The sequence below is a fragment of the Coturnix japonica genome, chromosome 17 (genome assembly GCF_054131305.1).
Source record: "Coturnix japonica strain WE chromosome 17, WE-NBRP24, whole genome shotgun sequence".
NCBI classification, from domain to species: Eukaryota; Metazoa; Chordata; class Aves; order Galliformes; family Phasianidae; genus Coturnix; species Coturnix japonica.
The window spans coordinates 762832-780417 of record NC_140679.1 but is presented as its reverse complement, the minus strand read 5'-3'; the positions used below and the strand labels follow the sequence as shown (position 1 = coordinate 780417).

Sequence of the window (17586 nt, the reverse complement as noted above, 5' to 3'; positions counted from 1 at the left end):
CCCCATAGGAACCCATTGGGTCCCATAGACCCCATTCAGACCCCATAGACCCCATTCAGACCCCATAGACCCCATTGAGACCCATACAGACCCACAGAGACCCACTGAGACCTACAGAGACCCATAGACCCCATTGAAACCCTATAGACCCCATTCAGACCCATAGACCCCATAGGGACCCATTGACCCCATTGGGACCCACTGGGACCCATTCCAACCCATTGGGACCCATAGACCCCATTCAGACCCCATAGACCCCATAGAGACCCATAGAGACCCATTGGGACCCATAGAGACCCATAGACCCCATAGGAACCCATTGGGTCCCACAGAACCCCATAGAATCCCATAGAGACCCATTGACCCCATAGAACCCCATAAGAACCCATTGGGTCCCATAGACCCCATAGAGACCCATAGACCCCATAGGAACCCATTGGGTCCCATAGAACCCCATAGAATCCCATAGAGACCCATTGACCCCATAGAACCCCATAGGAACCCATTGGGACCCATAGACCCCATAGAGACCCTTAGACACCATTCAGACCCCATAGAACCCCATAGGAATCCATTGGGACCCATAGACCCCATAGAGACCCATAGACCCCATTCAGAACCCATAGACCCCATTGAGACCCATAGACCCCATTCAGATCCCATAGACCCCATAGAGACCCATAGGGACCCATTGGAACCCATAGAGACCCATAGACCCCATAGACCCCATAGAGACCCATAGAGACCCATAGGGACCCATAGTGACCCATAGAGCCTGCCCCATCAGCGGGACCCACACCTCCTGCAGCCGCCGCGGCGACGGGAGGTCCTCTGGGCCATACGTCACACCCATAGAACCCCATAGAGACCCATAGAGACCCATAGAGACCCATAGGGACCCACTGACCTCATAGAGACCCCATAGACCCCATTGGACCCATAGAACCCCATAGAGACCCATTGACCCCTTAGAACCCCATAGGAACCCATAGAGACCCATAGACCCCATTGGGTCCCATAGAGACCCATTGACCCCATAGAACCCCATAGGAACCCATTGGGTCCCATAGACCCCATAGAGACCCATAGAGACCCACTGGAACCCATAGAGACCCATAGAACCCCATAGGAACCCATTGGGTCCCATAGACCCCATAGAGACCCTTAGACCCCATTCAGACCCATTAGGACCCATTGGGACCCATAGAGACCCATAGACCCCATTGAGACCCATAGACCCCATAGAGACCCATAGAGACCCATAGGTACCCATAGACCCCATTCAGACCCCATAGACCCCATAGAGACCCATAGAGACCCATTGGGACCCATAGACCCCATAGACCCCATTGAAACCCATTCAGACCCATAGAGACCCACTGAGACCTATAGAGACCCATAGACCCCATTCAGACCCATTAGGACCCATAGAGTCCCATAGAACCCCATAGAGACCCATAGAGTCCCATAGAGCCCCATAGGGACCCACAGCGCCCCATAGAGCCTGCCCCATCAGCGGGACCCACACCTCCTGCAGCCGCCGCGGCGACGGGAGGTCCTCTGGGCCATACGTCAGACCCATAGAACCCCATAGAGACCCACAGAGACCCATAGAGACCCACTGACCCCATAGAGATCCATAGAACCCCATAGAACCCCATAGAGACCCATTGACCCCATAGAACCCCATAGGAACCCATAGAGACCCATAGACCCCATTCAGATCCCATAGACCCCATAGAACCCCATAGGAACCCATTGGGTCCTATAAACCCCATAGAGACCCATAGACCCCATAGAGACCCACTGACCCCATAGAGACCCATTGGGACCCATAGACCCCATTCAGACCCCATAGACCCCATTGAGACCCATAGAGACCCATTGGGACCCATAGAGACCCATAGACCCCATTCAGACCCCATAGACCCCATTCAGACCCATTGGGACCCATAGAACCCCATAGAGACCCACTGACCCCATAGTGACTCATTAGGACCCATAGAGACCCATAGATGCCATAGAGACCCATTGGAACCCATAGACCCCATTCAGACCCCATAGACCCCATTGAGACCCATAGAGACCCATTGGGACCCATAGAGACCCATAGAGACCCATAGGCCCCATTCAGACCCATTGGGACCCATAGAGACCCACAGACCCCATAGCAACCCATTGGGACTCATTGGGTCCCATAGACCCCATTGAAGCCTACTGAGACCCATAGACCCCATAGAGACCCACTGAGACCCATAGACCCCATTCAGACCCATTGAGACCCATTGGGACCCATAGAGACCCACAGACCCCATAGAGCCCCATATTGACCCCATAGAGCCCCATATATCCCCTTAGAGACTCCATAGACCCCACAGAACCCCATAGAGACCCCATAAAGACCTAATAGACCCCATAGATCCCTTATCCACCCCATAGATCCCTTAATGACCCCATTGAGACCCATAGAGACCCATTTGACCCCCTAGACCCCATAAATCCCCATATTGACCCCATAGAGCCCCACAGATCCCTTTAGAGACCCCATATCTGCCCCCTAGACCCCCTAGAGCCCCATAGAACCCCATAGAGACCCCATAAAGACCTAATAGACCCCATAGATCCCATGGCCCCCCCATAGAGCCCCATAGAGCCCCATAGTGACCCCATAGATCCCTATAGAGACCCCATAGACCCCACATTGACCCATAGAGCCCCATAGACCCCCCATAGACCCCCTTTTGACCCCATAGGGACCCCATAGGACCCCATAGATCCCCATAGAGCCCCATAGACCCCATAGAGACCCCATAGAACCCCATAGAGTCCCCTAGACCCCATAGAGCCCCATATCAACCCCATAGAGCCCCATAGACCCCTTTTGACCCCATATCAACCCCATAGATCCCCATAGAACCCCATAGAGACCCCATAGCGCCCCATAGAGACCCCATAAAGACCTAATAGACCCCATAGATCCCCTTTTGACCCCATAGAGCCCCATAGAGACCCCATAAAGACCTAATAGACTCCATAGATCCCATATCCACCCCATAGAGCCCCTATTATCCCATAGAGCCCCTATTACCCCATCATAGAGCCCCATAGACCCCATAGATCCCCATATTGACCCCATAGAACCCCATAAAGACCTAATAGACCCCATAAATACCTAATAGACCCCATAGATCCCATATCTTCCCCATAGAGCCCCCTAGACCTCATAGAGCCTGCTAGACCCCACAGAGCCCCATATTGACCCCATAGAGCCCCATAGAGACCCCATAAAGACCTAATAGACCCCATAGATACCATATCCACCCCATAGAGCCCCATAGACCCCATAGAGACCCCATAGATCCCTATAAAGACCCCATAGACCCCACATTGACCCATAGAGCCCCATAGACCCCCCATAGACCCCCTTTTGACCCCATAGGGACCCCATAGGACCCCATAGATCCCCATAGAGCCCCATAGACCCCATAGAGACCCCATAGAACCCCATAGATCCCCTTAGAGACCCCATAGACCCCATAGAACCCCATAGAGACCCCATAAAGACCTAATAGACCCCATAGATCCCCTAGAACCCCATAGGGACCCCATAGTGACCCCATAGAGCCCCATATTGACCCCATAAAGACCTAATAGACCCCATAGATCCCATATCAACCCCATAGATCCCCATAGAACCCCATAGACCCCATAGCCCCCATTTTGGCCCCATAGATCCCTTTATGACCCCATAGAGCCCCATATCAACCCCATAGAGCCCCATAGAACCCCATAGGGACCCCATAGATCCCCATAGACCCCCCATAGATCCCCTTTTGACCCCATAGAGCCCCATAGAGACCCCATAAAGACCTAATAGACCCCATAGATCCCCATAGAACCCCATAGGGACCCTATAGAACCCCATAGAGACCCCATAGACCCCATAGCCCCCATTTTGACCCCATAGATCCCATATTGACCCCATAGAGCCCCATGTTCTCACCTCCTTCCCCGATGTCCCCCCACCCCGTAGCCACGCATTGGGTCCCGGCAGGGAAATGGAACGTGGGGCCGGGTAAGCAGACGGGTCCCACGTTGACCCCATAGAGACCCACAGAGACCCAGAGGGACCCATAGAACCCCATAGAGACCCTTAGAGCCCCATAGAGATCCCATAGAACCCCATAGAGACCCATAGTGACCCCATAGAGACCCATAGAGATCCCATAGAACCCCATAGGGACCCATAGAACCCCATAATGATCCCATTGATCCCTATAGAACCCCATTGTGACCCCATAGAACCCCATAGAGCTCCATAATGACCCTATAGATCCCCTTAGAGACCCCATAGTGACCCCCTATACCCCATAGATCCCCATAGAGCCCCATAGAGCCCCATAGATCCCCATAATGACCCCATAGGGACCCCATAGAACCCGATAGATCCCCATAGATCCCCATATCTACCCCAAAGACCCCCTTTTGACCCCATAGACCCCCTTTTGACCCCATAGGGACCCCATAGACCCCATAGATCCCCATAGATCCCCATATCTACCCCAAAAGACCCACTTTTGACCCCATAGACCCCCTTTTGACCCCATAGGGACCCCATAGAACCCCATAGAGACCCCATAGACCCCATAGATCCCCATAGATCTCCATATCTACCCCAAAGACCGCCTTTTGACCCTATAGACCCCCTTTTGAACCCATAGGGACCCCATAGAATCTCATAGAGACCCCATAGACCCCATAGATCCCAATAGATCTCCATATCTACCCCATAGACCCCCTTTTGAACCCATAGGGACCCCATAGAACCCCTTAGAGACCCCATAGACCCCATAGACCCCTTTTTGACCCCATAGGGACCCCATAGCCCCATAGATCCCTATATTGACCCCCTCTCACCTCCTTCCCCGATGTCCCCCCATCCCGTAGCCACGCATTGGGTCCCGGCAGGGAAATGGAACGTGGGGCCGGGTAAGCAGACGGGTCCCACGTTGACCCCATAGAGACCCACAGAGACCCAGAGGGACCCATAGAACCCCATAGAGACCCATAGTGACCCCATAGAGACCCATAGAGACCCTTAGAGCCCCATAGAGACCCATAGAGCCCCATAGAGACCCATAGTGACCCCATAGACCCACTTTTGACCCCATAGGGACCCCATAGATCCCCATAGAACCCCATAGAGACCCCATAGGGACCACATAGGACCCCATATCTACCCCATAGAGCCCCCTAGACCCCATAGACCCCATAAAACCCCATTTTGACCCCATTGAGCCCCTTTTGACCCCCTAGACCCCATAGATCCCCATATTGACCCCATAGGGACCCCCTAGACCCCATAGATCCCCATATTGACCCCATATCTACCCCATAGACCCCATAGCCCCCATATCTGCCCCCTAGACCCCATATAGCCCCACATTCTCACCTCCTTCCCCGATGTCCCCCCACCCCGTAGCCACGCATTGGGTCCCGGCAGGGAAATGGAATGTGGGGCCGGGTAAGCAGACGGGTCCCACGTTGACCCCATAGAGACCCACAGAGACCCAGAGGGACCCATAGAACCCCATAGAGACCCATAGTGACCCCATAGAGATCCCATAGAACCCCATAGAGACCCATAGTGACCCCATAGAGACCCATAGAGATCCCATAGAACCCCATAGAGACCCATAGAACCCCATAATGATCCCATTGATCCCTATAGAACCCCATTGTGACCCCATAGATCCCCATAGAGCCCCATAGATCCCCATAATTACCCCATAGGGACCCCATAGACCCCCTATAGACCCCCATATCGACCCTATAGAGCCCCATAGACCCATTTTGACCCCATATCAACCCCATAGATCCCCATAGAACCCCATAGGGACCCCATAGGACGCCATAGAGCCCCATAGATCCCCTTAGAGACCCCATAGAGCCCCATAGAGACCCCATAAAGACCCCATAGACCCCATAGAGTCCCCTAGACCCCATAGAGCCCCATATCAACCCCATAGATCCCCATAGAACCCTATAGAGACCCCATAAAGACGTAATAGACCCCATAGAGACCCCATAGACCCCATAGAGTCCCCTAGACCCCTTTCGACCCCATAGGGACCCCATAGATCCCCATAGAACCCCATAGAGACCCCATAGGGACCACATAGGACCCCATATCTGCCCCCTAGACCCCTTAGAGACCCCATAGAGTCCCTTAGACCCCATAAGGACCCCATAGAACCCCATAGAGACCCCATAGACCCCATAGATCCCATATCTACCCCATAGATCCCCTTAGAGACCCCATAGATCCCATAGGGACCCCATAGAGCCCCTTTTGACCCCATAGGGACCCCATAGGACCCTATTTTGGCCCCATAGATCCCATATTGACCCCATAGACCCCATATAACCCTATGTTCTCACCTCCTTCCCCGATGTCCCCCCACCCCGTAGCCACGCATTGTGTCCCGGCAGGGAAATGGAATGTGGGGCCGGGTAAGCAGACGGGTCCCACGTTGACCCCATAGAGACCCACAGAGACCCAGAGGGACCCATAGAGACCCATAGAGACCCATAGAGATCCCATAGAACCCCATAGAGATCCCATAGAACCCCATAGAGATCCCATAGAGACCCCATAGATCCCCATAGAACCCCATAATGACCCCATTGATCCCTATAGAACCCCATTGTGACCCCACTGATCCCTATAGAACCCTATAGTGACCCCATAGAGACCCCATAGACCCCCTTATGACCCCATATCAACCCCATAGAGCCCCATATATACCCCATAGGCCCCCCATAGACCCCCTTTTGACCCCATAGGGACCCCATAGAACCCTATAGAGCCCCATAGATACCCTTAGAGCCCCATAGATCCCCTTAGAGACCCCATAGACCCCATAGAACCCCATAGAGCCCCATAGAGCCCCTTAGAGACCCCATATCTGCCCCCTAGACCCCATAGAGCCCCATAGTGACCCCATAGATCCCCATAGAACCCCATAGACCCCCATAGACCCTCTTTTGGCCCCATAGATCCCCATAGAGCCCTATATCTACCCCATAGCCACCCCATAGTACCCCCTAGACCCCATATAGCCCCACATTCTCACCTCCTTCCCCGATGTCCCCCCACCCCGTAGCCACGCATTGGGTCCCGGCAGGGAAATGGAATGTGGGGCCGGGTAAGCAGACGGGTCCCACGTTGGCCCCATAAGTGACGGGTCGGATGAGCTGGGCCAGGGCGATGTCCCCACTGGTGGCTTCACCCGCGTACGACGGATGGGGGAACAACCGACCCAATGGGACAGAGCGGTTCTGACCCCATGGACCTGAAAGGTCCTGGACCCCCAATAGGACCGAGTAGGAACGGGGGTCCAGGCCCCTATAGGGTTAAAGGGGGACAGGTAAGGGGTCAGAGACCCATAGAGACCCATGGAGCCCTATAGAACCCCACAGAACCCCTAAAGACTCATAGAGACCCATAGAGACCCCATAGAGCCCCATAGAGCCCCATAGAGACCCATAGAGACCCCATAGAGCCCCATAGAACCCCATAGAACCCCATATGGACCTAGAGACCCATAGAGCCCCATAGACACCCCATAGAACCCCATATGGACCTAGAGACCCATAGAGACCCATAGAGACCCATAGAACCCCATAGAGACCCATAGAGACCCATAGAACCCCATAGAGCTCCTGGACCCCCAACAGCACCGAGTAGGAACGGGGGTCCAGGCCCCTATAGGGTTAAAGGGGGAGAGGTAAGGGGTTAGGGTTAGGGTTAGACCCCATAGAACCCCATAGAGACCCATAGAACACCATAGAGACCCCATAGAATCCCATAGAGCCCCATAGAACTCTATAGAGCCCAATAGAACCCCATAGAGACCCCACAGAGCCCCATAGAGCCACATAGAACCCTATAGAATCCCATATGGACCTAGTGACCCATAGAGCCCCCATAGAGACCAACAGAACCCCATAGAACCCTATAGAACCCCATATGGACCTAGAAACCCATAGAGACCCCATAGAGACTCTTAGAACCCCATAATGACCCCATAGAAACCCATAGAGACACCATAGGACCCCATAGAGACCCCATAGAACCCCATAGAGCCCCATAGGACCCCATAGAGCTCCTGGACCCCCAACAGGACCGAGTAGGAACGGGGGTCCAGGCCCCTATAGGGTTAAAGGGGGAGAGGTAAGGGGTCAGAGACCCATAGAGACCCCATAGAACTCTATAGAGCCACATAGAACCCTATAGAACCCCATAGAGCCCTATAGAGCCACATAGAACCCTATAGAACCCCATAGAGCCCTATAGAGCCACACAGAACCCTATAGAACCCCATATGGACCTAGAGACCCATAGAGCCCCATAGACACCCCTTAGAACCCCATATGGACCTAGAGACCCATAGAGACCCCATAGAGACCAACAGAACCCCATAGAGACACATAGAGACCCCATAAAACCCCATAGAGCCCCATAGAACACCACAGAGACCCCATAGAATCCCATAGAGCCCCATAGAACCCCATAGAGACCCATAGAACCCCACAGAACCGCATAGAGCCCCGTAGAGACCCATAGAGACCCATAGAACCCCATAGAGACCCATAGAACCCCACAGAACCCCATAGAGCCCCATAGAGACACATAGAACCCTATAGAGCCCCATAGAACCCCATAAAGCTCCTGGACCCCCAATAGGACCGAGTAGGAACGGGGGTCCAGGCCCCTATAGGGTTAAAGGGGGAGAGGTAAGGGGTCAGAGACCCATAGAGACCCATTGAGCCCTATAGAGACCCTTAGAACCCCATAATCACCCCATAGACACCATAGAACCCCATAGAGACCCCATAGAGACCCATAGAACCCCACAGAACACTATAGAGACCCCATATGGACCTAGAGACCCATAGAGACCCATAGAGACCCACAGAACCCCATAGAGCTCCTGGACCCCCAATAGGACCAAGTAGGAACGGGGGTCCAGGCCCCTATAGGGTTAAAGGGGGACAGGTAAGGGGTCAGAGACCCATAGAGACCCCATAGAACCCCATAGAGACCCCATAGAATGCTATACAGCCCCATAGAACCCCATAGAGCTCCTGGACCCCCAACAGGACCGAGTAGGAACGGGGGTCCAGGCCCCTATAGGGTTAAAGGGGGAACAATGGGGCACCATAGAACCCCATAGAGACCCATAGAGACCCATAGAACCCTATAGAGACCCCATATGGACCTAGAGACCCATAGAGACCCATAGAGACCCATAGAACCCCATAGAGACCCATAGAGACACATAGAACCCTATAGAGCCCCATAGAACCCCATAGAGCTCCTGGACCCCCAATAGGACCGAGTAGGAACGGGGGTCCAGGCCCCTATAGGGTTAAAGGGGGACAGGTAAGGGGTCAGAGACCCATAGAGACCCATGGAGCCCCATAGAGTCCCATAGAACCCCTAGAGACCCATAGAGACCCATAGAGACCCCATATGGACCTAGAGACCCATAGACACCCAATAGAGACCCTTAGAACCCCATAATGACCCCATGGAAACCCATAATCACCATAGGACCCCATAGAGACCCCAAAGAATCCCATAAAGCCCCATAGAACCCCATAGATCCCCATAGAACCCCATAGAGCCCCATAGAGTCCCATATAACCCCTTAGTGACACCATAGAGCCCCATAGAGACCTTAAACCACCCCATATAGACCCCATAGAACCCCATAGAGCCCCATAGAGACCTCATCTCAACCCATAGAGACCCCATAGAGCCCCATAGTGACCCCACAGAACCCCATAGAGCCCCATAGTGACCCCATAGAACCCCATAGAGACCCCATAGAGACCCCATAGACACCCATAGAGACATGTAGAACCCCATATGAACCCAGAGCCCCACAGAACCCCATAGAAACCCCATAGAACCCCATATGAACCCAGAGCCCAACAGAACCCCATAGACCCCCATAAACCCCCATAGTGACCCCACACAACCCCATAGCGGCCCCATAGAGCCCCATAGAACCCCATAGAGACCCCATAGACCCCCATAGAACCCCATAGGCACCCCATAGACCCCCATAGACCCCATAGAACCTCATAGAGACCTCATAGAACCCCATAGAGCCCCATAGAACCCCATAGAGCCACATAGAACCCCATAGACCCCCATAGACCCCCATAGTGACCCCACAGAACCCCAAAGAGACCCATAAAGCCCCATAGAACCCCATAGAGACCCCATAGAGCCCCATAGACCCCATAGAACCCCATAGTGACCCACTGATCCCCACTGAGACCCCATAGAGACCCCATAAAGCCCCACTGAACCCCACAGAGCCCCATAGAACCCCAAAGAGCCCCATAGAACCCCATAGAGCCCCATAGAGCTCCATATGACACCACAGAGACCCCATAGAGCCCCATAGACCACCATAGAGCCCCATAGAGCCCCATAGAACCCCATAGGAACCCCATAGAGCCCCACAGACCCCATAGACCCCCACAGACCCCATAGACCCCCATAGTGACCCCACAGAACCCCATAGCAGCCCCATAGAGACCCCATGGAGCCCCATAGAACCCCATAGAGACCCATAGAGACCCATAGAGCCCCATAAAAACCCATAGAAACCCACATGAACCCAGAGCCCCATAGAACCCCATAGCGACCCCATAAAGCCCCATAGAACCCCATAGAGCCCCATAGTGACCCCACAGAACCCCATAGAGCCCCCATAGAGCCCCATCAAACCCCATAGAGACCCATAGAGACTCAATAAAGCCCCATAGAGACCCCATAGAGCCCCATAGTGACCCATAGAGCCCCATAGATCCCCATAGAGACCCATAGAGACCCCATAGAACCCCATAGGCACCGCATAGATCCCCATAGAGTCCCATAGAACCCCTTAGTGACCCCATAGAGCCCCATAGAGACCTCATCCCAACCTATAGAGACCCCATAGACCCCATAGAAGCCCCATAGAGCCCCATAGAGCCCCATAGAGCCCCATAGAGACCCCATAGAACCCCATAGGCACCACATAGACCCCCATAGACCCCCATAGTGACCCCACAGAACCCCATAGAACCCAATAGAGACCCCATAGAAGCCCCTCAGCCCCATAGAACCCCACAGACCCCATAGACCCCATAGACCCCCATAGAGCCCTATAGAACCCCATAGGAACCCCATAGAGCCCCACAGACCCCATAGACCCCCATAGAGTCCCCATAGAGCTCCATATGACACCACAGAGACCCCATAGAGCCCCATAGACCACCATAGAGCCCCATAGAGCCCCATAGAACCCCATAGGAACCCCATAGAGCCCCACAGACCCCATAGACCCCCACAGACCCCATAGACCCCCATAGTGACCCCACAGAACCCCATAGAACCCCATAGAGACCCCCTAGAAGCCTCTCAGCCCCATAGAACCCCACAGACCCCATAGAACCCCATAGAGACCCCACAGAACCCCATAGAACCCCATAGAGACCCCCTAGAAGCCTCTCAGCCCCATAGAACCCCACAGACCCCATAGAACCCCATAGAGACCCCATAGAACCCCATAGAGACCCATAAAGACCCCATAGACCCCCACAGACCCCATAGACCCCCATACTGACCCCACAGAACCCCATAGCAGCCCCATAGAGACCCCATAGAACCCCATAGAGCCCCATAGAGCCTCATAGAGCCACATAGAACCCCATAGAACCCCATAGACCCCCATAGTGACCCCACAGAACCCCAAAGAGACACATAAAGCCCCATAGAACCCCATAGAGACCCCATAGAGCCCCATAGACCCCATAGAACCCCATAGTGACCCACTGATCCCCACTGAGACCCCATAGAGACCCCATAAAGCCCCACTGAACCCCACAGAGCCCCATAGAACCCCCATAGAGCCCCATAGAGTCCCCATAGAGCTCCATATGACACCACAGAGACCCCATAGAGCCCCATAGACCACCATAGAGCCCCATAGAGCCCCATAGAACCCCATAGGAACCCCATAGAGCCCCACAGACCCCATAGACCCCTATAGATCCCCATAGAGCCCCATAGAACCCCATAGGGACCCCATAGAGCCCCACAGACCCCATAGACCCCCATAGAGACCCCCATAGAGCCCCATAGTGACCCCACAGAACCCCATAGAGTCCCATAAAGACCCCATTGAGACATCAAACAACCCCATAGAGACCCCATAGAGACCCCATAGAGCCCCATAGATCCCCATAGACCCCATAGAGCCCCATAGTGACACCTCAGAACCCCATAGAACCCCATAGAGACCCCATAGAAGCCCCTCAGCCCCATAGAACCCCACAGACCCCATAGACCCCCATAGAGCCCCATAAACCCCATAGACCCCCATAGAGACCCCATAGAACCCCATAGTGACCCCATAGACCCCCATAGAATCTCATAGAGCCCCATAGAACCCCATAGACCCCCATAGAGACCCCATAGAACCCCATAGAGACCCATAAAGACCCCATAGACCCCCACAGACCCCATAGACCCCCATAGTGACCCCACAGAACCCCATAGCAGCCCCATAGAGACCCCATGGAGCCCCATAGAACCCCATAGAGCCCCATAGAGACCCATAGAACCCCACAGAGCCCCATAAAAACCCATAGAAACCCACATGAACCCAGAGCCCCATAGAACCCCATAGCGACCCCATAAAGCCCCATAGAACCCCATAGAGCCCCATAGTGACCCCACAGAACCCCATAGAGACCCATAGAGCCCCATCAAACCCCATAGATACCCATAGAGACCCAATAAAGCCCCATAGAGACCCCATAGAGCCCCATAGAACCCCTTAGAGCCCCCATAGAACCCCATAGAGACCCCATAGAACCCCATAGTGACTCATAGAGCCCCATAGATCCCCATAGAGACCAATAGAGACCCCATAGAACCCCATAGGCACCCCATAGACCCCCATAGAGTCCCATAGAACCCCTTAGTGACCCCATAGAGCCCCATAGAGACCTCATCCCAACCTATAGAGACCCCATAGACCCCATAGAAGCCCCATAGAACCCCATAGAGACCCATAGAGCCCCATAGATCCCCATAGAGACCCATAGAGACCCATAGAGACCCCATAGAACCCCATAGGCACCGCATAGACCCCCATAGAGTCCCATAGAACCCCATAGAGCCCCATAGAGACCCATAGAACCCCATAGAGCCCCATAAAAACCCATAGAAACCCACATGAACCCAGAGCCCCATAGAACCCCATAGCGACCCCATAAAGCCCCATAGAACCCCATAGAGCCCCATAGTGACCCCACAGAACCCCATAGAGCCCCCATAGAGCCCCATCAAACCCCATAGAGACCCATAGAGACCCAATAAAGCCCCATAGAGACCCCATAGAGCCCCATAGAACCCCTTAGAGCCCCCATAGAGCCCCATAGAGACTCCATAGAACCCCATAGTGACCCATAGAGCCCCATAGATCCCCATAGAGACCCATAGAGACCCCATAGAGACCCCATAGGCACCGCATAGACCCCCATAGAGTCCCATAGAACCCCATAGGGACCCCATAGAGCCCCACAGACCCCATAGAGCCCTATAGATCCCCATAGAGCCCCATAGAACCCCATAGGGACCCCACAGAGCCCCACAGACCCCATAGACCCCCATAGAGACCCCCATAGAGCCCCATAGTGACCCCACAGAACCCCATAGAGTCCCATAAAGACCCCATAGAGACATCAAACAACCCCATAGAGACCCCATAGAGACCCCATAGAGCCCCATAGATCCCCATAGACCCCATAGAGCCCCATAGTGACACCTCAGAACCCCATAGAACCCCATAGAGACCCCATAGAAGCCCCTCAGCCCCATAGAACCCCACAGACCCCATAAACCCCCATAGAGCCCCATAAACCCCATAGACCCCCATAGAGACCCCATAGAACCCCATAGTGACCCCATAGACCCCCATAGAATCTCATAGAGCCCCATAGAACCCCATAGAGACCCCATAGAACCCCATAGAGCCCCATAGAGACCCCATAGAAGCCCCATAGAGCCCCATAGAGACCCCATAGAAGCCCCATAGAACCCCCATAGAGACCCATAGAGACACGTAGAACCCCATATGAACCCAGAGCCCCACAGAACCCCATAGAGACCCCATAGAGCCCCATAGATACCCCATAGAAACCCCATAGAACCCCATATGAACCCAGAGCCCAACAGAATTCCATAGACCCCCATAGACCCCCATAAACCCCCAAAATGACCCCACAGAACCCCAAAGAGACCCATAAAGCCCCATAGAACCCCATAGAGACCCCATAGAGCCCCATAGACCCCCATAGAGCCCCATAGACCCCATAGAACCCCATAGTGACCCACTGATCCCCACGGAGACCCCATAGAGACCCCATAAAGCCCCACTGAACCCCACAGAGCCCCATAGAACCCCAAAGAGCCCCATAGAACCCCATAGAGCCCCATAGAGTCCCCATAGAGCTCCATATGACACCACAGAGACCCCATAGAGCCCCATAGACCACCATAGAGCCCCATAGAGCCCCATAGAGCCCCACAGACCCCATAGACCCCCACAGACCCCATAGACCCCCATAGTGACCCCACAGAACCCCATAGCAGCCCCATAGAGACCCCATGGAGCCCCATAGAACCCCATAGAGCCCCATAGAGACCCATAGAACCCCATAGCAGCCCCATAGAGACCCCATGGAGCCCCATAGAGTCCCCATAGAGCCCCATATGACACCACAGAGACCCCATAGAGCCCCATAGACCACCATAGAGCCCCATAGAGCCCCATAGAACCCCATAGAACCCCATAGAGCCCCATAGAGCCCATAGACCCCCATAGAGACCCCCATAGAGCCCCATACTGACCCACAGAACCCCATAGCAGCCCCATAGAGACCCCATAGAGCCCCATAGAACCCCATAGAGCCCCATAGAGACCCATAGAACCCCATAGAGTCCCATAGAACCCCTTAGTGACCCCATAGAGCCCCACAGAGACCTCATCCCAACCTATAGAGACCCCATAGAACATCATAGGGACACCATAGATCCCATAGAAGCCCCATAGAGCCCCATAGAGACCCCATAGAAGCCCCTCAGCCCCATAGAACCCCACAGACCCCCATGGTGACCCCACAGAACCCCATAGAACCCCATAGAGACCCCATAGAGCCCCATAGAGCCCCATAGAGACCCCATAGGACCACATAGAACCCCATAGGCACCCCATAGACCCCCATAGACCCCCATAGTGATCCCACAGAACCCCATAGAACCCCATAGAGACCCCATAGAGACCCATAGAGACCCATAGAACCCCATAGAACCCCATAGAACCACATAGAGACCCCACAGAACCCCATAGCAGCCCCATAGAGACCCCATGGAGCCCCATAGAGCCCCATAGAACCCCATAGAGCCCCATAAAAACCCATAGAAACCCACATGAACCCAGAGCCCCATAGAACCCCATAGCGACCCCATAAAGCCCCATAGAACCCCATAGAGCCCCATAGTGACCCCACAGAACCCCATAGAGCCCCCATAGAGCCCCATCAAACCCCATAGAGACCCATAGAGACCCAATAAAGCCCCATAGAGACCCCATAGAGCCCCATAGAACCCCTTAGAGCCCCCATAGAGCCCCATAGAGACCCCATAGAACCCCATAGGCACCCCATAGACCCCCATAGACCCCCATAGTGACCCCACAGAACCCCATAGAACCTCATAGAGACCCATAGAAGCCCCTCAGCCCCATAGAACCCCACAGACCCCATAGACCCCCATAGAGACCCCATAGAACCCCTTAGAGCCCCCATAGAGCCCCATAGACCCCATAGAGCCCCATAGAGCCCCCATAGGACCACATAGAACCACATAGATACCCCATAGAACCCCATAGAGCCCCATAGAGCCCTATAGAACCTCATATGGACCTAGTGCCCCATACAGACCCTATAGAGACCCTTAGAACCCTATAGAGATCCCCATTGAACCACATAGAGACCCATAGAGCCCCACAGAAACCCATATGAACCCAGAGCCCCGTAGAGACCCTATAGAACCCCATAGAGCCCCCATAGAACCCCATAGTGACCCATAAAGCCCCATAGAACCCCATAGGCACCCCATAGACCCCCATAGACCCCCATAGTGACCCCACAGAACCCCATAGAACCTCATAGAGACCCCATAGAAGCCCCTCAGCCCCATACAACCCCACAGACCCCCATAGAGACCCCATAGAACCCCATAGTGACCCCATAGACCCCCATAGAACCTCATAGAGCCCCATAGAGACCCCATAGAGACCCATAAAGACCCCATAGACCCCCACAGACCCCATAGACCCCCATAGTGACCCCACAGAACCCCATAGCAGCCTCATAGAGACCCCATGGAGCCCCATAGAACCCCATAGAGCCCCATAGAACCCCATAGAGTCCCATAGAACCCCATAGAGCCCCATAGAGACCCCATAGAGCCCCATCAAACCCCATAGAGACCCATAGAGACCCAATAAAGCCCCATAGAGACCCCATAGAGCCCCATAGAACCCCTTAGAGCCCCATAGAGACCCCATAGAAGCCCCATAGAGCCCCATAGAGACCCCATAGAAGCCCCATAGAGCCCCATAGAGACCCCATAGAAGCCCCATAGAACCCCCATAGAGACCCATAGAGACACGTAGAACCCCATATGAACCCAGAGCCCCACAGAACCCCATAGAGACCCCATAGAGCCCCATAGTTTCCCCATAGAAACCCCATAGAGCCCCATATGAACCCAGAGCCCAACAGAATTCCATAGACCCCCATAGACCCCCATAAACCCCCAAAATGACCCCACAGAACCCCAAAGAGACCCATAAAGCCCCATAGAACCCCATAGAGACCCCATAGAGCCCCATAGACCCCCATAGAGCCCCATAGACCCCATAGAACCCCATAGTGACCCACTGATCCCCACTGAGACCCCATAGAGACCCCATAAAGCCCCACTGAATCCCATAGAGCCCCATAGACCCCATAGAACCCCAAAGAGCCCCATAGATCCCCATAGAGCCCCATAGACACCCCATAGAACCCCATAGGCACCCCATAGACCCCCACAGACCTCATAGAACCTCATAGAGACCTCATAGAACCCCATAGAGACCCCCTAGAAGCCTCTCAGCCCCATAGAACCCCACAGACCCCATAGAACCCCATAGAGACCCCATAGAACCCCATAGAGACCCATAAAGACCCCATAGAACCCCATAGTGACCCCATAGACCCCCATAGAATCTCATAAAGCCCCATAGACCCCCATAGACCCTATAGAGACCCCATAGAACCCCATAGGCACCGCATAGACCCCCATAGAGTCCCATAGAACCCCTTACTGACCCCATAGAGCCCCATAGAGACCTCATCCCAACCTATAGAGACCCCATAGACCCCATAGAAGCCCCATAGAGCCCC

At 54.2% G+C, this 17586-nt stretch overlaps 1 protein-coding gene across 1 annotated transcript in view; it reads right to left on the bottom strand.

The window, feature by feature from the left end:
- Window positions 1-7107: 7107 nt before the first annotated feature.
- The window catches only part of LOC146757974 (serine protease 27-like), a 31327-nt gene continuing 20848 nt past the window's right edge, over window positions 7108-17586 (bottom strand). The window contains exon 4 of the mRNA XM_085518623.1: window positions 7108-7408. Within this exon, the coding sequence (XP_085374749.1) occupies window positions 7108-7408 (301 nt within the window). The remainder of the gene's footprint in view (window positions 7409-17586) is intronic.